The sequence below is a fragment of the Urocampus carinirostris genome, chromosome 5 (assembly GCF_059441175.1).
Source record: "Urocampus carinirostris isolate Australia breed hairy pipefish chromosome 5, RoL_Ucar_1.0, whole genome shotgun sequence".
NCBI classification, from domain to species: Eukaryota; Metazoa; Chordata; class Actinopteri; order Syngnathiformes; family Syngnathidae; genus Urocampus; species Urocampus carinirostris.
Window position 1 is genome coordinate 7,908,126 of NC_142353.1, and position 25,374 is coordinate 7,933,499.

Consider the following 25,374-nt stretch of genomic DNA (forward strand, 5'->3'; position numbering starts at 1 on the left):
TATCTCCGGGCAGTGGGCAGGGGACACCCTAAACTGGTTGCCAGCCAGTCGCAGGGCACACAGGGACAGACAACTCACTCGCTCATTCACACCTCGGGACAATTTGGGCCGGAGGAAACCCATGCAAGCATGGGGAGAACATACAAACTCCACACAGGAAGGTTCGATCTCATGACCTCAGAACTGTGCCGCAGATGCGCTAACCACTCAGCCGCCATGCTGCCCCATAGATAATCAACAGAGCATTATTAACACAACTCTATCACATTTTTCCCGAAAACTAATATCCTCAATGTTGATAATGACAAATAGCCTACAAGTATACTTAGTTTTTGCCATAAGCAGCAATAGTAAAACAATTAAAAACTTGCATTTCAATTAATTTGTAATCAATCACTCCAATATGTATGCCTTCTTTACAATTGCATTACAAAACATAAAATAACTTAATCACAATATTCTAATTTTCTGAGACAGTCCTGTATAGATTTATTGAGAGTCTAAAATGTTAAGGTTTTAAAGATCTTCTAGAGGAAAGGATATCTAAAAGATTAATTGATAATAAAAATAAATGTTATTTTGCTATTATTCTTAGTTATCAATGAATCAATCTGTTGTTTAATCCCTAGTGTAATTGTCCAAGTCATAGTTTGTAATCAACCATACTAAAAATACTTTAAGGAATTTACCGAACTCAATTCTTGTGCTCTGAAGCCAGAAAGAATGTTACACTCACTGCAATCACCACAAAAAGCCCCTATATGTTTGCAAGGCACTGCAGGGCGTTGTGTGTGTCTGCCCTTTTTTACTAGCCCATGGAACAAAGTGGTCTTTTTTGAAGGCCTGCCACATCTAACACGGTTCTAATCTCTTAAAGCACAAAATGTCACTTATTGACATGCAGTCATTCCTAACATGTTAACGATTACAAATTGCATTTTATGTGCCCTAATTTACTATACACTGATGTCATCCACCTCAACAGGTGACTTTTGTTTTACTGCACTGGCACATCTGCCGTGTTTTTTGTGTGTGTGTTTTTTTTTTTACTATTAATTACGCCGCATGCTGTACTCCTTTACCCCCTCAGGAATGTTAACAGTTGCCACCAGTTTTGTTTCATATAAATATCATGTGGGCCTGATGGTCTAGGGTTTCATAGTGGGGCCGGTAAACAGGTGAGCCGTGCACCCTGGTGACCCATCCTCTCGGTCCATGTGTTAATGGAAAGGATTAAACAGCTCTGCTTGCACTGTAGACTTTGCTGCTCTCTATGGTATTACAGTACACTCTTATAGCACCCACGACATCATGCCTTTTGATATCCAAAGTATGCATTCGTTTACGGACTGCATCCTGTAATCGGTGAAATTTTGGTCATTATTTTCATCTTGACTGCGTTTGCATTTAAGTCAGGTTTTCCTGTCAAGACAGGTGAGGGTATGAAATGGTCAGATAGGGCTAATTATATACCAGCTTCCCTCCAAAGCCTCTGTGCTTTCTTTCGACACATTGGGCAAAGGAATGCGCGGAATGCGGCATCAACCTTCACATCCATCTGATAAAAGCTGCAAGAGACTGTGGCCCGGCCTGGTCTCATGCGGGTGCACGGACAAGACTGGACAAAACCCACTATCACAAGAATGTGTTGTTTACAGTAGTACCTCTACATACGACCCTTATCCGTTCCAGGATCGTAAGTAGCTCAAATTGTTCGTGTAACAAACTAATTTTCCTGAAATGAAATCATTCAAAAAATTAATTGGCTTGTTCCTGACCTCCTCAAAGGATCTAAGTAAAACCTAAATAGCTATAAAACACATCGTCCTTATCACTGAAAACACAATCAAAGAGTAATTAACTCATTCAATGCTGGATGTTTCTCTCCAATGGGAAGAGCTGGTGCCAGCCAATTTTGGCCACTTTGACTCATTTTTGGAGGCCTACAAAATTAAAGTTTGTTTAATATTTTACTGTTGTCTAGTTAACAGCAGTTGAAAATTGCTGTGGGTGTGGCATTTTATTGCATCCCTATTGATGAAGACCGAAGACCGCAATGGATATTTCAAATCAATTGGGGGACTAGCAGCCCACAAAGTACCCCTGGATTTGCTATGAGCATTTTTTACAAAGTACGTTTTATGTATTTCCAAGCAAATTTATGTTAAGTAGGTACAAGTCAAGTCAACGACACTCAATGTAACTACCAATAAGTTAGCTAGTACTACTGTAGCTGACGTCTGCAGTGGATGAACTCATTGGCCTATTGAAAATAACCATAAATGATAAGCAATTTGAGTAACTTTTGGTTACAGTTCAAATTAAGATTTGATGGCACCCTAGATGAAACATATTAGCGGACACAGCTAACGTAGAGGTTCCGGTGTTGTGCCATAAAATGCACCTCTGGGGTGAGAAGTTCCAGCTCGTGCAAATGTTACTAAAGTGACATTGTATCAAAATGTAGAGGGAATGTAATAGAACAGTAAAGCATGGAACATTTGCAGCTTGTATAGAAATCACTTTTGAGCATGTTGAAAATATTCACTTTTGCCAAGTGACGCCTTCTGGTCATCTCCCATTTTATATATTGAGAATTTGACACTTCATTTCAGCGTAGTAAGCTTTTTGGTAGAGCACATACTTTTACAAAACATGTGATATTCAAAGATTACTGTTTTGAATCGCTGCTTAACAGCAATGAAATGAGCTTGTTCACATATTGATCGATTGGTAAGAAAGGGCGATGTCATTTCGTCAAAGTAAATATTTTCAACTTGCTCAAAAGTGAGTTCTATGAGGTATACAAGGTGCAAATGTTCCATACTTTACTGTTCTATTACATTGCCCCAAAAATTAGATACAAAGTTGTTTTAGTAACGTTTTACCAGAGGGAGTACATTTCATGCAGAGGGTGCATTTTTCAGCACCTGTCAGAGCAGCAATGTGTACCAGCTACGAAAAACTGGTAAACATCCAGACTCTTATGAGTTTTTAGATCAGCGCAGGTTTATGTCGATTAGAGGTCGACCGATTTTCGCCACAGATATTTGGAAATTTGGCGCATATCGGTATAAGCATTTTTTTTTTCGACGGACAAATTTTCAGTCTAAGATGCAGCTGCCCTAGACTTTATCTCTCTTGCTGCTACTCGGTATCGGCCCTAAAAAAAAAAAACTTTCTCGGTCGATCCCTAATAAGGATACTCCATTATAACATAGTGGTACAGATGTACAGATGGCGTGGTCTAACGTCAGGCAGAGTGGACGTTGTTTTTAAGATCTGTGAATGTGTCAAGAGGCAGACTCAATGGGTCAGTAGCGAGCCTTGCTAATGCTGTCCTCAGTTTCTCTACATACCGCTCTTTGTGCTTTCCGACAAGGTGAGCGACCTCATCTGACAGCTCCACAATATTTGTTTGGCAAGTCATTGTCAATAGTGTTAGATAGATCGATAGATAGATAGATACTTTATTCATTTCCGTAGGGAAATTCACAATAGTATTGAATAGTATAGCTTGCTGTTGTTGTCTACAGTTTACAGACCCACGGGTAGTTCTGTCGACTACGATTTACTGCGGTCCGTCATGGTGTCGTAACGTGGTTATAGGTTACGTGTGTGCAAGGGGTCATTAAAGAGGTACCTCTGTATCTTAGTTCAACCAATTAGACACAGATGCTGCATTTGACTGGCTATGAATCTCTGTAATGGACGTTTGACTGATGGATTCAAGTGAAGCAATCAACACCAGTCTCAAACCTCCGGATGACATGTTTTCTCCAGAGGCTGCACAAACGAGCGATTGAGTCAGTGAGCTGTTGGAGCAGAATTGGACTTTGTCCCCTGGCTTTATGTCCCCGTTCAGAATGGAAAAGATTACTCTGTTGCTTGGCTTTCACTGCCTGTTTTCAATCAGACTGCTTCTATCGCTTTGCGTAACACATTATGGTGACAAAGGCAAACACACTCGCTGTCATCTACATGCAGTGCTCAAAACCGCAACCCAAGGGAAAATATTACAAAAATGTTGGCTGACAACATTTTTGATTTGTTTATTGCCTGGTTTAGGGAAAAAGTTGATACACTTATTGTGCTAATGCAAGTTACTATTTAGATCCTTATCCACCAATAATGCAATATTTTTAATGTCAAAGAGACCAGATTTGCAAAATAAAAAAAACAATTGTGATCAATGTTATACATAGGGGGGAAAGGAATCAATAAAGGGGTTATTTTGCCACTGTCACAACCAGTGTTCCCTCTCGCAATTGCGCACTTCTCGCACATTCTCAGCGCACAAGAAAATCTACCCTGCACACAAGGTTCCTAAACGGCTCTTCAGAAAAGGCGTCGGGCGTGATCGGGCTACCCCCGTAACTGGGGGGAGCCCGCTCGTCCGACGACCCCAGTAGCGCGGCGCGATGACAGGCGGCCGTCCGCGCGCGGCGGGCGAAAGGCGGCGGACGTGCGCGGAACCCGTGTAACTGTGTCGGTGTCGTGCGTATCGCGCCTGAAAGTACCCGCGCCGCGGGTTAGGGGCTCGCTCCCGGGAGCGACCGAACGGCACCCGCAGTGCGGCGCAAAAACCCTAGTCGTGAATTTGTCTCCGATCGTCCCGGGCGGACGTAAAATCGCCCAGCTGTACGACTCTTAGCGGTGGCTCATGCGTTGATGAAGAACGCAGCTAGCTGCGAGAACTAATGGAATTTGCAGCTGCGATCGGCTGGCAACCAGTTCAGGGTGTCCCCTGCCCACTGCCCGGAGATGGCTGGAATGGAATTTTTCTTTTTTTTTTTTTTTTTTGAAGGTGCGCCGCTACTTCGCGGATTTTCACTTATCGTGGGTGGTTTTGGTCCCCATTAACAGCGATAACCGAGGTCTTACTGTATATCAAGTGAATCTTGTTGCCAACATTGTACTTCCACTAAAATATGTGATCAAGTACAGTTCTGTATCTTACAACCGACTAAATAAGCCCCCAAAAATGTTAATATTATGCGACAAAATATATCAGGAAATAAAAAGAAATGGATATCTTGTGAAAGAATTGTAAGAACAAACGACGTTTGTAGGCCGCACAACCTTTGCAATAGTACATGAGTCAATTCATTCAAAAGAGAAAAATAATTTTGCACTGCCGGAAACTCCGCAAAATGTCAAGTTTTGGACATGTTTGATAATTAATTATCTTGCCACACTTGGGATTATGGTTGCTCACTGTTGTTTCAAGCGTTGCTCCCCGACTTTGTTTGAACGCTCAAACCTGTGAAAAATTAGAGGGAACATTGGTCACAACCCCCAAAAAATAATCTTTATTGTACCAATCAATTTGACAGGGTATGGTGTGTTTATTGCAAAATGTAATTTTTGTGGCCAATTCAATATTTATTGTTCAAATGCTGTGAAGGTTCCATAATTTACTACACCATTTTATAGCAAATTACAGCAACCGCATTCTCCACCAACAGTACAAAAATATAAAAGAAAAAAGTCTAGTAATGCTAATTTTTTTGGTGACAATGTCCACTGTTCCTTGGCTATTTATGGTTCATTACTACCTTTTGCTCAACACTTGCAGTAATAGCAGATTTTACTGGAACATTGTGTAATATTTGACCACGTGATGTCGCACTACTGTGTAGTAAAACCAAAACAAGTGCTAAAATCACCATGAGGAATACAAACTACGGAGAGTTACAGTGACCAAACCATACAGTTTTTCTTCTCATTTTACCCAGCTTTTCACAAGGTTTTGGGGATTTGGCAAACATTCATGTCAGCTCCCTTTGGCCAAGGCTCATTTCATGTAAAATAGATTTCTCGGTTGTTTCTCGGGTTGTTGTTTTTTTTTCTTCAATCAATTGATTTTTTTCTACCTTTAGGGGGCATGATACAAATGTCCAAGTACCCCTTTTACTTAAAAATAGTGCTCCTAAATGCTACTACAAAAAAAATTAAAAATTAAAAATAATCTGAAAATTGTGTCAAAATATAAAATTAAAATAAAAACTGAAAAAAGAAGGGAAGGCAGGAAAGGAAGGGGTTTCAAGATTAAAATTAGGGTTAAACTTTAGGTAGGTGAATTTCGCTAGTACTTGAGCACTGAGCTTAAAACTGGGACTTTCACAGTCATCTGATTGCCATAGATCAGAGGCCGGGAACCTTTTTGACCCCAAAAACTATAATGGCAAAATATTTGATAAATGTCTCAACAGTGAACCTAAATTGTTTAATGAGCTTCCATATAGAGTGTTCCTGAGTGACGTACAGCCAAAACGACCTCTTGGCGTTACACCGTGGGGAGTAGGCTCTCTATATACTACACCAGACCTTTCTAACAAATAGTGCTAGCTTGGCTTTGTGCTCACTAGACTCAACACTGCGCCCATCAGAATTGAAACGGTAAAGATAGGATTTGCATTAAAATCTTTTTATCTCCGAACCATATATACTTATTAAAAGAGCCATAGGTTCCTGACCCTTGCCATAGAGTTGTTTTATATACAGCAGAGAACAATTAAATCAAGTTTCTTAATATTTTTGTATGGTGGCTAACCCTCATGCCAACGCTCACTGTATTATCCAGAAAGTGGTTTCACTGTGGTTTTACTGTCTTTACATATTTTAAAAAGTTTTTTTGTCTTTTAAATCTAGAAAGCTTTTGAGGAACAGGTTACTGAGGTGAATTATGTGTTGCCATTGACACCAATTTCATTTTTTTAATGCCTATGGTGTGAGACAAGTGTTTACAGTGTGTGTAAAACGCGCAGTCAAAGCCAACAGCGGTATTTTTTCCTTCCTGGGGGCTTTGTGTTTTACGTGACGGTCAACGTCAGTGAGAGCTTGTTCAGCATGTCTGCGCCAGGTGCAGAGTATTTTCAGAGGCCTGTGATATTTCAGCTCATTTGCACAGACATGAGCTACTCGCTGGGTTTAGTGCTTTAAATAGGCAGGATGTCCCCTGCGGTTTCTGGTAAACCTGCTAAATTCAATTGCTATGGACTAGGGATGCAACAAGAATCGATAAAATCCATTCAAATCGATTATTAAAAGCGTTGGCAACTTATTTCCTTATCAATTTGTTGTGTTGCGCGATTTATGATCCACTAAGGACGTTACATCAATGCAAATTAATTAATTGCATTATGTTGTGGTGTTATGGCATTGTAGTACCACTTTGGTCCGACAGAAAGAACCCTAAGACCGTTTTTATAATAATTTCTTACATGTTTTTTTTTGCATTATTACAAAGCATTGGCATGAAACTGTCAAACTCTATAAAGTTAACAATTTTCAGGGGAACAAAAAGTGCTCATCACAAGGGGCAGAATATTGTATATACCGTATTTTTCGCACTATAGGGCACACCGGGTTATAGGGCGCACCCCCAAAAAATAGTTTTTGGTCCTATATCTTCCATACATAAGGCGCACCGGATTATAAGGCGCTACAATGGGAACGTCGACAAAACAGTCAGATAGTTCAGTCAAACTTATTACCCCCTTAACATTCCGAAAGCTTGCAAAGAAGCAAATACGTGTCTCAGACATATACGGAAACAGTGTCTGTACGATGTCACTCAAATGCATCGTTCCAAATATCATTCGGAAGGTTAAAGTCTTGGGATTCAAGAAATGCAAACCATTCCTTAGTTTCTATTTTCTTTTTCGCTCGTGACTTTACTGTGCATATGACAATAAACACTTGGAATTGAGTTTAATTTAAAAAAAGACCCATCACAGAAACATCGATATCACTCTGAAACAAGATACTGGGGAAATATATAGCTGGAGTAGCTCACCGAAGTCGTTGCGTTCAATAATAATGTGCAACCATGGTCCTCTTATATCCGTGAGTGTAGTAAATCCAGGAAAGTAAAATATTTACAAATACAGAATAGTAAAACATGTTTTATCTATGCCGTAGACAACCAAACATGCTATTCACATTCATCTTTTTTGGCCAATTGCAGGCTTTGTTTTGCCCCTTTAGCCTATGCGAGCCTGTAAATGATAAAAAGGATCCGCCTCCTTTACCTCCGAATAACTTTAGCCAATAGTGATCGATTCAAATGATGATTGACACATTGGCTGGGAAATGAAACGCTGGCATATGTATCCCAGCATACACCGCGGACGACTTCGCCTTCAGGGGAAAATCTAGTCGGCGGCTGCTTGCCTTAGTTGCAAGACTTTGTGACTTAATATTGATCCATATATAAGGCGCATGGTCAATTTTTGAAAAAAATAAAGGCTTTTAGGTGCGCCTTATAGTGCGGAAAATACGGTAATTGGGATTGTTTAGCATATTCAAAGATTTAACCCATAAAAACAAATTTGTTGGCAAAATTTTAATGAGTGAGTTTACATTTTCGTTATTTTTTGGCGGATACAAATTTTGCTAAACATAAAATCAAATTTGTTGCTCTTTTTTGGTTTTGGTTTATATGATAAATCCAATTGTAATATGATCTTTGAATAAGATCATGGAAAAAAAGTATCTTACATATTTGTCGGTGTATAGCATACATTTGTACTGTATGTATCTTTTGTTTATTGGTAAGTGAATTTAAAAATATATCTTTTTTATTTTTTTTATTTTATAGAATGGATACTCTGTTGTTTTATGCACTATTTGTTATCTTTCCAAAACTTTAATATCTGAATACACAAGCCAATCCAAAATGTGTTTTTAAAAAATCCGATTCATTGATTAATTGAAAAAAACAAAACAAAACAACCAATTCATCGATTATTAAAATCATCGTAATGTACTGGATGCCAAGATGCATACTATATATTGGACAGAACATGTGTGTCAGTGTTCATTTAATGCAAGATTTGTGCAGGGGATAAAAATCCTTTGGAAGAACGATATTTTTTTAGACCTCATGAATTTGTCACTTTGATAATACTGTGTGGCAAGGTCAGTGACCTGCAGACCTCCCCCCTTGTAGTAGTATACCATTGCTCTTGTTCCCTAACTATCTTTGTCTATTTCACAAGCACACACTGCTGTGGATGGGCACATGCAACAGGGTGCAGTACGAATGTGAGTACTTATTTAAACCTTTTTGTGGAGTTCAAGGTTTATATACAAATATTTCGACGCGTTAATAATGTTTTTAAAATGCTTTATTGCCGTTGGTGTTGCTAATGTTACACCAGAGTTTACATCAGTATTATGAAGTAGCTTGTACATTGCACCTAAACTTGTTTTCTGTTCTTATCATCAGCAACAAATTTCAAAACCTAGTTGGAATAACTGGGAGATGTTCGATGACTAAGATAACATTCAAAAATCAAATATCTCCTCTTTTATGAAGAACATTTTTTCTTGTAGCCCTGGATTCAAAGTGTTTATTGTCAAATGCAGAGTAAAGAACCACGATTCCCTGCAACAATGACATTCTTACTTTGCTGTCCACACAGTTGCCAGCGTAATAAAACTAAGAAACTATATACATGTATACATAAAAGAATGTTACAAATATTAAAAAGATAAAAATACAAAATGAACTCAAGATGAGTTAAAAACTATGTAAAAAACATCTGTGTTTAACCCAATTCCAGTCTATATTCTTTGGTTGAACAATGCAAAAATTCAAGTAAAACAACAGAAAAAATCTTTACAAGTAATTTAGTTTATTCTTTTGACGGATACATGCACATTTTAAGCATTGTTTGCTTGTGTTTCCAATGCTTGCTGTCCAAATTGCAAAAACTTAAATGAATATCGTAAGATAAGTAGAGTTTTACTGAATTACATTTACTTGTTCTTGCAGCATAGATTTTATCCCATTTTCTATTATTTACTAGATTTGTTTCCACAATCCATGCTCTAAAATGTAAAAAGAACAACTCAAGATGGGACAAAAATATGTCAAGAAACCTTATCTATTTTGCTTTCTTCGCACATAATTTGGCCCGTTAGGTGTGCAGTGATCCCTCGCTATAACGCGGTTTACTTTTCACGATTTTGCAACCTTATGGATTTGCATCGTGTTCTGCTTTTTGGTTGTCCTAACAGTCCTGAAAATAGTAGTTAATGGTCACAAATAAATACATGTTTCCGGTATACAGTACTTTTATGCTTGGGCCTGTAAAATGTGTTTTTCTTAGATTTCAATGCATTGTAGAGTTTTTAATTGTCTATTAAGTGTAAAAAAAAGATGTCTTCTTTACGGATTTCGCCTATCACAAGTTAATTTTGGAACCCTGCGATAAATGAGGGATCATTGTATTATTTTCCTTATTTAAATTTGGTGCACCTGCTCTTTCTAAGTATTGTATTTCTTATTTTAGTTCTTTTTTTTTTCTCTACGCTTGCAATGTTAAGATTAAATTCAACACAATTATAAAATAATGATTACTTCAATTTTGAATGCTTATAAATATAGTATACTTAAAGGTGGGGTGCAGCATTTAAAACCTTAATCCTGCAATCATGACTTCAAGCCAGAGAATGGCGGCATTTATAGAAACTTTTTTGGCGTTCCGCCATGGACAAGCCTGACAAAGGTAAGATAAAAGCAAATAGGCAATATGGAAAATAAGGGTTTGTTAACACATACTAAAAGGGACAGCATGTAATATTAAGTTCCTCCCAGTGGTACAAAACTTGCATTCTGTAAAAAACAAACAAACATTGATTTGAATACTAGGCAAAAATACATGAACTACTTATGCCAATGTTATTTTTTATAAAAAAAAATTATAGGTCGAAAAATTTGTATTTCTTTTACACAGTGGAATCTACACTTAAGTCCCCGCCATGTTTGTCTGGCAGGATTCCGCCACGTTGTGCTCTGAGGCCTTGGCCCTCGCTTGCACCGCACAACACAGTGCCATCTAGTGGTCAAATATTACAGTTTGGGGCTTTAAGTGAGTAAATAATACTTTTCAACTTTTTAAGGACAACTCAAACTACGCACCACACCGTTAAAGAATGCAAAATCATCAGCAAAAAGAACCATTTTTTTTTGCAGTGCAGTCAGTAGAATAATAATTTTTCACCTCTATTGATTCCATTCCTTGAGATTCAATTGTGCCAACTGTAAGCGTTCCAAGTGTCCTGAGAGTCAAAGTTTGCAGCCGCTGATTGCAACCTATTTTTGCCAGGCAGAGGATGGACACATTGTGTGATGTAAGAGACTATTTTTTATTTTTGCTGGCCAGTAAGCGCTATGACGCAATCCGTCCCTTGGACTGTATTCAGAAACGCTTGGGCTTATTTGTCCGTGACAATCACATGGATTCAGAATCACGTTTCTCAAACAGGAAAGCTAGCTGGAGTACTGGTAGCAACTATTTGACAATAGGGCTGTATTTATAGCCAAGGGCTAATGAACAAAGATTGTCGGGAATGTTTGAAAGGTCAGTATGTTTAGTTATGACTGTGGTATTAGGAAGGGAATTGCTTTTTGGTGTCAAGCAGGAATTGGAGCCCGCAACCAATTCGGTGCTTTTATTTTTTATTTTTTACAACATTCAGCAATGTAATCAAGGTTGTTTAAGAGTCATAAATGTACTAAGTATCAACCGATATGGGGTTTTCAGGGCCAATACAGATACCGATTATTAGTATCAAGAGGAGGCCGATAACCAATATTTGGAGCAGATATTCATTTACTGTAAAAGCTTAAAAATTGACGCAATACATTTTTAATTATAAAAAAAAAAAAAAAATAATATTTGTTATACATAAAAAATAAACTTTGATAGCTCCCTGAAACCTTTTAAAGTCAATAAATTATCATTTCAACACAACTGACATTACTAGTCTTTCACTTAAATCAAAAACTAACAATACAGGAAATAAAATTAGGGTTAGCAGCAACTCGTATAAATGTACATAAAAAGTTGAATGGTTTCCCTGATTTCTTTTACAATAATTACTTTAAAATGGTAATCCAACCAACATGACTTACCGTAAATTAACTTTAAAAAAATATCTCCCTAATAAAGTTAAATAACAATTCACTTTTGGGGGATTCATAAAGTATTGGTATATAAATCTAAGTTAAATTCAAGTTACACAGAAATTTCATTGTAAAATTAGTAGTCCCAATTGAGCAGTAATAGATTGTGGTGTAAAAAGGATACTTTTTCAGGATGCTCTCCAGTAAGTATGCTTCTCTTGCTTTCATAAATAGCAGAGACTTCACTAAATATATTTAATTGTCGAATTAATGAAAATACCAACATCTGTCCAATTCCCAAATATCGGTGCTGATAATCTGCTCACCCAATAATCGATCGAATTATAATATGTAACGTAAATTCTGGACTCCAGCGTTCACCTGATAAAGAGCCACACGTGCACATTTAAGTAATAAACTTAACTTTTTCCTTTATAAGACACAACAACTGTAAAATTGACCTCGTTCACTCCCATTTCTTACATTTAAAAAAAATCAGCAAGGAAATTGACCTATTTACAGCCATTCTACTCTGAAAAACCCCAATCTCGGTAGCTAAGCAGGGCTCAGGCCTGGTTAGTACTTGGATGGGTGACCGTCTGGGAATACTGTATTAGGTGCTGTAAATCGGTCTATTGGCGCATGCCCTGTTGCCACAGCACTGTGAATTAAATAAATTATTATACATAAAACTTATCACATGGTTGTGGTTGTAGTCCCCGTCGACCATATCGCAAAAATCCGCCTTGCGAAAAAAAAAGAATATGCCGCATATTAATGTAAGCCGCAGTGTTTAAAATGTAGGAAAAAAGTATTGGCTTGTAGTCTGGATTTTTATGGTAAACTTTTGGGCGAGGCAATGGAAAAATTATGTTGATGTTGTCTTGCAGACGCGTTATTGGCTGACCTGGAGTCGACCACGTCCCACATTTCAAAGCGACCGGTCTTCCTAGCGGAGGAGACCCCCTACTCCATCCCCAACAGTGGGAATTATTACCAGGATCAATCGGTTCCACCTCCACTGCCTCCTCCTCCCTCAGCTGATGCTCTGAATGGTTCACTGAATGATCAATCCCAACATTCTTCCCAGCAGGTACGCATTTCTTGAGTCACTTTCTTTATCACTTGGATTCTTTACTTGACGCCTCAACTGATTTTCATCGGAGGAGCGAGTTCTTGTTTTTGACTGTGTCTTTTTAAAATTGCTCCAGTCTTTAGGTTCAGCTCAGAAGAGCTCCTGGTCGAGAGACAGCATTAGTTCTCCGTCTCATATTGAGGAAGATCACGTTTATAGGTTAGCAGATTTTTCTCTACACCAGTGTATTTCAATGTTTTTTGAGCCAAAGCACACTTTCTCATTAATAAATATCAAGGCACTCCATCCGTCGAGAATCTTCAAAACAGTTTCCTGTTTCTTGTTTTTTTAGCCCAAAGGGACAAGGTTGTATTATTTAGCACCTTTTAGCGGTAAAAAATATCATTCAATAAAAAGAAGCAATATTGATTTAAATAATACGCAAATCGTCATGAAATATCATACGAACGAGTATTTTTTATAAGTACTCACCAGTCGAGAAATTTGCATTTATTTTACATAATGTGAGTCTTACCTAGAAAAGTCCATCATGCTGCTTCAAGTGCTCGAAAACCTTGCAAAAGGCTGGTCCAAAAATTGGAAGAAAACTGGTGTAGTTTGGATACTTTGAGTTTCATTAGTTTGTTTTTTTCCTTATGTCTTATAGCACTCATTGTCAGTTGCGCTTCACAATACAGCGAAATACGGTCAGATAATACACAATGTCCCTATAAATTAGCATGTTGCATTAATTGACAATTAATAATAAATATTTCTTAGGTTTCTTAAGTTTTTCCTATCATTTTTGGTCACAGTGGTCACATGAGGGTACAATTTTTTATTTCGGTCAATAATTTTGCTGTAAATTTGTTTTAGTTTTTTCATTTTCTTTTATATTTTTGTACTGTTTTTTTAGAAAAATAATAAGAAAAAAAATACTCAAAATGAGTAAAAGTATGCCAGTAAAACCAAAAACTTATTTCTGCTTTTTTTTTTAGTAAAATAAATTAAAACCAGCAAAAATATCAGTAATATTTTTACTTCATTGGATTTTTTATTTTTTGCAAAGGCAATCTTGAACAGCTTAGTCAAACAAAAAGCGTAATAGATATATCTCCTTGTAGTACGTATTGAGCAGAAAAAAATGAAAAATAATAGTTATCTGCTGGCCCCTACTGATATGGACGAATGTTGCAGTCACTGAGCTGATCGCTGGATACTGAGCATGTTTTTTTTAAATTTTATTTTACTTTTGCAAAAATAACATTTCCTGTGGCACACTAGACATGTTTTCACTTCACGCTGGTTGAAAAAGTAAAAACGATCTAAATATCTACAAAGCATCTAATTTTACCTTGCTCAACACTTACATCTCTTCCTCAGCTTTCCAAACAAGCAAAAATCATCTGACTCGTCCACAGCAGCCATGACCTCTGTTCTGGGCAGCAACTTGTCAGAGCTCGACCGATTGCTTCTTGAGCTTAATGCAGTCCAACAGAGCTCCCCTTCCTTCCCCACTACAGGTAAGACTGTCTCAATCAGGCTTGGAATGAGGAAAGTAATGTTATGTTCCAACAGAGGAGCAGGCCCCACCTCTACCGTCCACTAGCATCACCCACTACGAGAATGGCAATACCCCTGACATCAGAGTTAGCCCTCCACCTTCGGAGGAACCAAAGAGGAACGGAACCAGGCAGGATGAGGTTCGACCGACAGTGGATAGTCTTCTCGATGAACTGGAAGGGTCTGTGCCTTCAACCAGGTAAGAATGAATTCAATAACGGCACTCTTATGGGGCTTCTTTTTTGAAAGGGCATCATCTACCTGATTGTCAAGTTTATAGTTAGCAGACACTCAAAATAAGGAGAGAAAATATGAAGTTGCAAGGAGAACAGAAGAGGACTATCATGACATAAAATTCCAAATGCATTCTAAAAGCGCTCCCTGAGCCCTTTTAAAGAAAAGAAATCTCCTAGGTTTGAAAAAGCAGATCTGCCCTGAAGGGTGTTTAAAACAAAGAAAAGCTACAATGTTGGCCGATAGTGACAATGATGTAAACCACATATGTCAAAGTTAAGGCCCGCGGGCTGGTAATGGCCCTTAAAAAGGTTTTCTATGATCCCTGAGATTATCTTGATTCATTATTGTATTATATACCGGAAAGTTTTTCACTGTATGTTACTTCTTGATGTTGTTTTTGGTTGATAGATTTGATCACTTCACTTTATTGTATTTATATCCAATTATATTTATATTTTTATTTAAAGTTTCAGTTTAGCGGATTATAGAACATTGCTATTATTTGTATTTTTTAAATAAATTCAGCCCACTTTTGTTAAAATAGAAACTAACTACATTTCAGTGTACAGAGCGCTTCTGATTAAAAGCCACATGTGCAAACTTGAGGAAGAAACTCTACTTTGTTTTTGTACTTGTTTTTAGCTTGAATAGACATAAAAATGAACTAATTTGTGCCCACATCTCACATTTGAAAAAAATCAGCGGGGAAATGTGGAGTACAGAAAAGTAGTACATTGTGCCACGATTAAGACACTCCTTTGCAGTCCATGTCTGCAGCTGTCAATCTTAATCAACTAGCTTTCCATTTTATCAAATAGCATAGCAATCAATATTGAATAAGTTTACATTAGCATATATGCTGAAGTGCAACAAAAACATTCCAAAAACAAATCTCAATGTACTGTACGAACTAAAATTCAGATGTGGTTTTATGTTTATGTTTGTGGGTTTTTTTTTTGGGCACGGCACACAAAATAAACAATAGCAATTATTTATTAACAAAAGGAAACGATAAAGTACTTGCACAAAAAACAGCTGTACAATTCAATTATACAATACATAAACATGTGCCCAAAGTGGGTAGGCTTTCAAGTGCCTTTCCCTATTCCATTTTTTCCTTTACAATAAATTCAAGATCAAAAGCTATGATAAATTATTGACAAAACCAAGGCTGACAGTAAAAAGCCGGAGCTTATTTTGGTTTCGTCTCCTTGACAATCTAATCACTTTTCACAATAATCAAGTCATATAATCTGATTTTTATAATATGGCATTCTATGTAACTTAAATCACATCTCATCATCAGACAAGAAAAGTAATCATAAACACGTCCTGAAAAAAATTAAATCGACATAAACATGTGTAGTATATTATTTAAGTATCAATCAATAAATATAATTGATTTCAACTCTTTCACTCCCCTCGCCTTGCCATCTCCCTCTCATTCTGGATCATGTCTCATTTAGTCTTCAAATAGTTTCCATCAGAGCCACAATAAAGTGAAAAAAATAAAAAAATAAAGTAAATCTTGATCCCATCAATCCAGTCTAGCTGGTCTGTCAGTAATTAGCCTCCATTTTGAATTTGTACATGTACGCTTTCAGCTTGATATAGGTATTTTTGAGAGTGGGTATCTGTTCTGCGAGGCTGTTGGCCAAGATGGTATCTCAGCATTAAAGTTAAGACCAGTCTGATCTCTGAGCAGTTAGTCAGACATTTCCCCCAGTCATTTCAACAAACTACATACCCTGAAAAAAGTTGCTGTGATGAGAATGAAAATCAGCAGATAAACGTCCTCTAAGTCTTCAATATTCAATTGTGTTAAACACAGTCCAATTATTGCAGGGATCGTGACAATAGCCAATTGGGTATGTTCCCTTTGGGCAAGGTTTTTCATTATTTCAGCTATTCCGTTAGAATTTATTCTATGAGTTGCACTGAATACCCAATTTAAGAATACAATTTTGGCAACAGTGTACACATACACGTAAACACACATACACGTATTCAAAATCAAGAAAACGGCACCATAAAAAAAGAAATGACACTTCAAAATTAAAATAGTATCACTAGTGACCCCTATAATATAATACTTAAAGAAAAATCTTCTTTTGTCTATTTATTTAGTATAGGTATCGTATAGCAGCACTGCGGCGCAGTGGTTAGCGCGTGTGCGGCACAGTTCTAAGGTCTTGGGAACCTCCTGTGTGGGTTCAAATCCAGCTAACGGACTTCCTGTGCGGAGTTTGTATGTTCTCCCCGTGCTTGCGTGGGTTTTCTCCGGACACATTCCAAAGACATGCATTTCAGGTGGATTGGCCGGTCCAAATTGTCCATAGGTGTGAATGAGCGAGCGAGTGAGTTGTCTGTCCCTGTGTGCCCTGCGATTGGCTGGCAACCGGTTCAGGGTGTCCCCTGCCCACTGCCCGATGATTGCTGAGATGGGCTCCAGTACCCCCGCGACCCTACTGAGGATAAGCGGTGCAGCTAATGAGATGAGAGGTATCATATATGATTTTTTTTAATTGGTGTAAATTAGGGACATTTTTAAAGTTGTCATCTAAATCAGGGGAATCCAACATGGTGCCTGTTTACCTGTATGAAAATAGCTCACCAGTGTTCAGATTCAGATTCAGATCTACTTTATTGTCATTCTAGTACACGTGTATACAGAACGAAATGTCGATGCATCTGACCCCCACAGTTTCCTTGAATGTACAGATATAAATAAAGTTGTATTGTATTTTGGCTACGTATAGTGTTTTACCATAGTGCCGATAGTGCAAGAAGAGTAGCTAACCAGATGTGCAAAATGGGCCAATGTAACCGCGGTGTACGTGTCCCACCAAAGATCCACATTCACGCTGGACTGGATGATGAGGTTTTTATGGATTGACTGTTTATTTTTCTTAGTGACAGAAGAAGACTGCTTGTTGTTGGTTTTGAACTAAAAGAAGAGCGTCTCACTTGGTGGCCATCTTGTGGAGTCCTTTTTTGTCCATATACGTCCCAGGTAGCGCTTGGATGCGATTTCTTGATTTCTGTCACCTTAGAGCTTCCATCCAATGAGACGGCTTGAGCTACCTTACTCTTTAATTCATAGTCCAAGTTTTGGGGAACACTTTTATTGGACCAACCCGTTGTGTTCTGCCTAGTGCTCAGAAATGGCGCTCTTGGTTGGGCGTGCAGACTGTCAAACATTCTCCCCTCGTTTTGAGAGCAATTCTGTGGACGACTTGCCTTGAAGTTGCCCACCCCTGGACCATACTCCAAAGTTTCCACACCCCCTTCCGCCTCAAACCTTTTGGACCGTCGAAGTCAGCCACTCCACGAAGGGGCAAGAACTGTCACCATAGCAGAAGACAACATGACTTTGCCCGGATCATGCAACACCTCAACATCAGTTTGTTGCCCAACTAGTACACCGTCGTTAGTGTGTTCTAATTTTGTAGGTACACAATCAGTTGTTCTCGGCTTTAATCCAGGCGAAAGTCTACTTCTGGAGTTGGGACTATTACAGATAAATGTGATGATTTCTGTGTCGTTCTCAGCAAAAAAGGGTATCTTCTGCGGTAGCGGAGACTCGCTGGTTACTCTGGAAGTGTCTGGTAGTGAAGTTGGTTTAGTCACCTGGGAGCTGCTGCAGACAGTTTCAGTTGAACTACTTACACAGGAGTCTTTCTTCCTCTCGAGGCTGATCTTGGATTTCCCCTGGTCAAGGTTGTTGGAGAGTCTTAAAACAACGCAGCTGGAGTATCTGGTCCCGGGGTCGACATCTACCTCGGGTTTTTCTGCTTGAGGCGTTAGTACTCTTGGCGCTCTTTCGTGTGTGATGGAACGGCGTCTAAGATTCTGCCGATGTGGGGTTTCAGACACGTCTTCTTGGCGTAAAGTGTAAATCCGTGCTACGGGTGCCTTGCCTTGCGTCCCTCTTGGAAGTGTGATCTCGGAGTAATGTGCGTCACTTGTTGACATTCTATTCGAACCGGTTCCGAGATCCGAGACGTTCACACGCGCACATCTTCCAAACGACTGCAGAACCTCTTCCCAGAGGCTAGCAGAGTGAACAGTCCATGATGGGGGTGAGAGGGGTCCCCGGTAATGTTCTTAGCATGGGATAGGCAGCGCTTCTGGCCAATGTCCTGAATGGAGGGAAGTGTAGTCCCGATTATTTTCTCTGCTGTCCTCGTTACCCTCCTCACACTACCCCAGTCGGTAGCGCTGCAGCCTCCACACCACACAGAGATACAGCTGGTCAGGATACTCTCTATGGTGCCCCTGTAGAATGTGATGAGGGATTTTCTTGTAATATGATTTTTTTTTGTGGTTGACTGAGTCTATTTAACCCTACCACGAATTAACTTTTTACTAACATTGTAACAACAAAGTAATAACATGATAAGTTGTTATTTTACAAAATGCATATGAAACGGGTTGCTTTTTGCGCTATTTAGTAACAAAAAGTAGCCCTCAGCTTGAAAAAAGTCATACAACCATGATCTAAATAGTTCCATAAATGAATACCTTTTCAGGTGGTTCAATGGCTTTTCAATGTTGTGCGAGAATATCGGACCTTGAAGTTATGCAAGAGTGTCTGCTCTGTAGAGAAACAACTGTTGAATATTTGTTGGGAGTTTTGTGCTTACTTGTTTTGTATTCTAATATACCGTATTTTCCGCACTATAGGGCGCACCGGGTTATAGGGCGCACCCCCAAAAAATAGTTTTTGGTCCTATATCTTCCATAGATAAGGCGCACCGGATTATAAGGCGCTACAATGGGAACGTCGACAAAACAGTCAGATGATTCAGTCAAACTGATTACCCCCTTAACATTCCCAAAGCTTGCAAAGAAGCAAATACGTGTAGACACGTGCGGATGCGGTGTCCGTACGATGTCACTCAAATGCATCATTTCAAATATCCTTCAGAAGGTTAAAGTCTTGGGATTCAAGAAATGCCAAACATTTCTTAGTTTCTATTTTCTTTTTGAGTCGCAACTTTACTGTGCATATGACAATAAACACTTGGAATTGAGTTTAATTCACTCAACTCATCACAGCAACATCAAGATCGTTCTAAAACAAGATACCGGGAAAATATAAAGCCGCATTGCTCACCTAAGTTCTCACGTTCAATAATGATACGCAATCATGGTCTTCTTACAACCGTGAGTGAAGTAAATCGAGGAGAGTAAAATATAGACTATGAAACATGTTTCTTTATGGCGTACTTTAGCAAGCTTGCTAAGCTTGCTACGCCATTGCTAAACTCGGCCAATTGCAGGGTTTGTTTTGGCCATCTAGCCAATCCGAGGCTCCGAATAACTTAAGCCAATAGCGATCGATTTAACGGATGATTGACACATCTTTTTCGGCCAATTGCAGGGTTTGTTTTGGCCCTCTAGCCAATCCGAGGCTCCGAATAACTTCAGCCAATAGCGATCGATTTAACGGATGATTGACACATCTTTTTCGGTCAATTGCAGGGTTTGTTTCGGCGCTCTAGCCAATCCGAGGCTCCGAATAACTTCAGCCAATAGTGATCGATTTAACGGATGATTGAAACATCTTTTTCGGCCAATTGCAGGGTTTGTTTCGGCCCTCTAGCCTATTCGAGGCTCCGAATAACTTTAGCCAATAGTGATCGATTCAAATGATGATTGACACATTGGTTAGCCAATGAAACGCCGGTATATAAATCCCAGCATACACTGCGCACTACTCCACGTTCAGGGGAAAATCGAGTCGGCGGCTGTTGCGTAAGTTGCGAGACCTTGCGATTTAATGTTGAGCCATATATAAGGCGCACTGTATTATAAGGCTCATGGTCAGCATTTGAAAAAAATTAAGACTTTTAGGTGTGCCTTATAGTGCGGAAAATACGGTAATAAGGATTTAAGCTTCTCTACATTTTCAAATTTTAACATTTTGAATTCTAGGAACTGTTTGAATGCCCTTTATATCCAGCGTGATGCGCAATTCTAATAGCCTCCTTCTGTTTCATTTTAAAGATAAACATTCAGTACTATTTTGCAGCCCTTCCCCTCGCCACAGCGATACGGACAGCCCCTCCCAACAGCAGGCCCGGATTTCAGCTTCCTGTGCCACAAGGGAGTTGGATGAGTTGATGGCATCTTTGTCTGACTTTAAGGTTATAAACCAACAAAAAATAAAAGTTTCACATTTGGGTAGCTCACTGTGTTTCTGGCTTCTGGCTTACTCTCATTTCTGTGTTTCTAGCCCAGTTCTTCTTCCACCTCTCCTCCTCCAGTCTGTACCTCAGTCAGCCCAGTGACTTCTCCTTTCCTTAGTCTTTCCCAACCATCTTCCTCTGCCTCTCCCATGTTCTCGTTGCCTGCCAGTCTAGAACTGCACATAGACGAGGACAGTGCAGACCGATGCACGTCAGCTGCATACCTGCGCAGTCTGGCTTGTCACAGTCCCATATCCACACTTTCTGCAGTCAGTGATCTCGATCCCAACTCGGATGTTTTTGCCTCACCTAGCAATTCCCTGCTCGGCCTCACTGTATCCGCTAGAAACAATCAAGAGAGAAGCGGTTCTAGCCCCTCCAGTACTCCTTCTATGGCTTCAGTCAACACGGTCTTAGACCAGAAGACCTTCAAATTTCCAAGCACATCTGTAGATCGTGTTTCTCCCCAAGCTAGTAAATTATCACCAGACATTATGGTAAACGGTTCAGCTTCACCCTTTCACTCGCTTACTTCTCCAATCTCTTTAGTTAAAACTCTCTCACCTCTCCCCCATGTGTCTTCTCCCCTCACCAATCACTCCTTCAAAAGCTCGTCTCCAGTCTCTCTGGGCAATATACCCCCACCTTTGAGTACTAGTCCTCCTCAGGTTCCTGTTGAAGAACCCTCCCTGGATGAAGCGCTCGACAAGCTGCTAGAGATGAGTTTTTCACAGACTCACTCTGCGGTTGATGTGAAAGATCTGAAGCTTGGCCGAGAAGCACCAGTTGTGCAGGAGGAGCTCATCCTGCCTATGCAGAGAAGTGAAGTTCAACCTGACATGTTCACCTGCACCGCCAACACGATAACAGATGAATCAATAGACGGAGGTACCGACACCAACGGGGATCTAGACTGGGCCGACGAAGAACTGTCCATGTCCTTCCATGATGGTCCTGATGGCACCATGACTCCTTACACCGAGAGGATGTACACGGATGGGAGTGTGACTCCACTGACTGAAGCGAGCTGGATGGATGATTGCATGACGCCCTCCACGTGTCCCGGATCGCCAGACGTTGCTCTGGACTTACCTTTTCTGCAGCCGCCCAGCATGGACAGAGTGTCAGCCTCGGGACATGTAGGCATATCGTTTGCTCGATGCAGGACGTCTTTGCATTTTGTTTACATGTGACGTTGTTTGCTGATTGGAGTGATGCTAGTGCCTGCTGATTGTTTTTAACTCTAAAACCAATGGTACCAAAACTTATCCAGTTTGGGTCAAGTTTGGATTGATCTCAGATTAATTTTGCCCAGATCCTTGGGTTGTTTTGAACAACAACCCATACGTCAGGTTGTTTGTTGATAAGATTATCAAAATATTGTCCTTTTTTACAAAACAAAATGTAAATTGGGTCGTTTCATACAAAACTAGGACTTAAAAAGTGGGTAATTATAAAATAAATTTTAAAATTAAAAATCATGGCCATTTTCTCTAAAGTACACTAGAATTAGATGACTAAGTTAAAACACCCCTAAAATGTAATTGTTCTTAAACCCCCCTAAAATTTAGCTTTTTGTTTATTGCAGCTGTGGTAAAATGTGGGCCCCAAAAAAATATTGAGCTACAAGCCAAGGACCGGACAGATTGGAATTTAAACATTTTTAAAATGACAAATATAGTCTAGTTTACCTAACTTAACCTAATAAAAAGCTAACGAATATATTCCAATATGATTAGATAACAAAAGCAATATTTTGTTATGGCTCTGTCAGTAGTTTTTCATTTTTAACAGGCACAAAATAAAAATGTCTTTAATATAATATTCCCTATTTCATTGACATTAAATCTAAGAAGTTGGTATTATTAAGACACCATCAGTTACACTTTACATTTTAGTAAGGTTAGTGGATGAAAATAACTTTAAAGAAAAAGAAAAGCAATTTTTATTACTCACTAAACCACAATAAAATAAAGTCCAAGGAGGAGTAACGTACAGTAAAACCAATACGCAAAGATTTTTTTGTGTGATACACTAACGACTGGAGATCGTCCCAGGGGCCAAAGAAAATTTTCTCGGGTGCCTAGACTTGGACATATGTAGTTTATAGTAACCTAAAAAATGGGAGCAAAAATAAAAAAAAGGTACATGCTTTTACATTAGGGTTGGCAAAACATCCCGTGGTGGGTTAAAATTGCATTTTGAAAATACAATCAAATTGAAAAATATTATTGCAGAAATTCGCCTAAAGTACGATCAAATTGGTTGATATGTAAACAGGATTTAGAAATTTGATAAAAATGTTCATTTATGAAACCAACTAACAGTTATGAACGCATTAGGTTAACAATGACAAAAAAATGGTCCAAACATATTTATAACTTGGTTTCGGTATAACTTTCTGACATACTCAACCCGGCACAAACAACTATGTCTAAGCAAAGGTTCCGGAAAAAACAGAAAATAATTGAGGAGTACTGTTTTACAACAACCCCAAATGGCAGCTTATTTTGTTTTAAAACACCAAAAATTGCGTTGTTTATAAGTCCTCAAATCTGACGTATTGCAAAAATCACCAGGAAGACCCAAACTGGGTCATTTTATATTAAATACAAACACACAAAAATGTTGCTGTTCCTTTATCACAATCTAAATAAATTGGATCATATTTTACAAAACAACAATAAAGAACAATTTTGTTTGAAACAACCCAAGAAATTTGGTTATTTTGTAAAGGATGTTGGTTCAATTTGATCTAAGTTGTGGCTCCTTTTACTTTTAACCCAATTTGGTTGTGTTGAGTGATTTAATAGTGTTGCAAGGGTGAAAACACCGCAGTTGGAAATCCACTAAAGCACAATTTACCTGGCTTAACAAAGACTGTGTTTTCTCGTCATTTATATTACTGAGGAAGATTAACCCTTACGAGTTGGCGTTTGAGGAGGTATTGGGTTTGCTACAGCATGGAAGCCTCTTCCCCCCAAATACCGCATCACTGCCTGGAACCAATATCATGTGACTCACCTGTTCGGTGTCCCTTACCTTTCATCACCGAGTCCCTTGGTATCCCCGTCTAGATAAAATCAGTGATAAGGCGCACCAAAGAGATCCCCAATGTGCACCCCATGTATCGAGACGGTCTACTGCGCAGGAAAATGGGCCCTGTCATCGTCAACAAAAACTCCTCCCAGGACCGCCTCATCGAGGAGCTCCAGGGCAAGTTCGGCATTTGCCGCTCGGAGCGTAGGCGCAAGCAAGCAGACGATTGGTTCACAGACGGGGTCATCGGAACTTCCAAGCAGCCAAGCCTCCATCCAGATGGGACACCGATCGAGGTGGACAAGGTTGGCTGCAGCATATGACGGATTCTTCCTTTCCACCTGATTCCTTTTCAGTTTTGCACCGTTTTTGGTTGTGTGCTTCCATTCTATGTATCTTCTAGATTGCAATCGCCCCAGGCTCATCTGTTCCTGTGAGACGGGTTCACCCGTCTCAGTCGCCTCCTGCTCCCCGTCATCCTCCAATTTTAGAGGAACCCTCACAAGATTTCCCCCTGCAGGAGCCTCCTGTTTCTTTGCCTCCGCCCCCGCTACCTCCCCCGCCACTTCATCACAACCAAGAACAAGTGATAGTGCCACTGCACGCATTAACAACTTCACCACCACCATCCGTTTTGGAACCCATTGCTCCTAAAATACAGCCCGCACTCTCCATTGATAAAAGCCCAACTCATCCCACACCAGTGGAAAATGTTCCACCAGTTGCACCCAAGATTTTAGTATCTGTAGGCTGCCAAACTGACTATGACCCGCTCTTCTCCTCAATACAGGCATGAACCCACATCTTTTTTTCCTTTCTGTCTGTTGCACCTTTAAACCACTGTACTTTATAATGTGCACCGTATTGTAAGGTGCACCCCCAAAAAAATGGTCTTTATATGTTTTTCATACATAATCTGCACCGGACTATAAGGCGCATGAAATTACTACTGTAAGAGCTATCTTGTTTATCTGTGTATAACCGTTGGGCTCTTCATGCACTTACATTATATATTAGCGCAATAATTGATCAGTCATTTTGCCTTGCTGACCCAAATCGCAAAACATTGTATGCAAAGGGAATCGAACCCTGGTCACGACGGTGAAAGCACCAACCAATTCCACTAGAATTGCAGATGACTCTGGTGTAAAGTTCGCCTAAACATCAACTGATTATTTCATCTTTAAAGTGTGCCTTTTTCAAAATAAGAACCAGGAGACTGTATATTCTCATTTAACCATCTACTGGATGGCAGAAAGATTGAATACACAGCTGTGCGGGCTTTTTCAGCAAGACACTGAAGAAGTGTGTCTTATCTAGGATAGTCCCGAGTGTTATACTGTCTT

At 39.3% G+C, this 25,374-nt stretch overlaps 1 protein-coding gene across 1 annotated transcript in view; it reads left to right on the plus strand.

Annotated features, from left to right (window-relative positions):
- The window catches only part of pxnb (paxillin b), a 50,673-nt gene that overhangs the window by 16,337 nt on the left and 8,962 nt on the right, over positions 1 to 25,374 (plus strand). The window contains exons 2-9 of the mRNA XM_088335548.1: positions 12,811 to 13,013; positions 13,132 to 13,214; positions 14,379 to 14,518; positions 14,574 to 14,757; positions 20,833 to 20,947; positions 21,037 to 22,128; positions 24,067 to 24,333; positions 24,432 to 24,818. Of these exons, the coding sequence (XP_088191674.1) occupies positions 12,811 to 13,013; positions 13,132 to 13,214; positions 14,379 to 14,518; positions 14,574 to 14,757; positions 20,833 to 20,947; positions 21,037 to 22,128; positions 24,067 to 24,333; positions 24,432 to 24,818 (2,471 nt within the window). The remainder of the gene's footprint in view (positions 1 to 12,810; positions 13,014 to 13,131; positions 13,215 to 14,378; positions 14,519 to 14,573; positions 14,758 to 20,832; positions 20,948 to 21,036; positions 22,129 to 24,066; positions 24,334 to 24,431; positions 24,819 to 25,374) is intronic.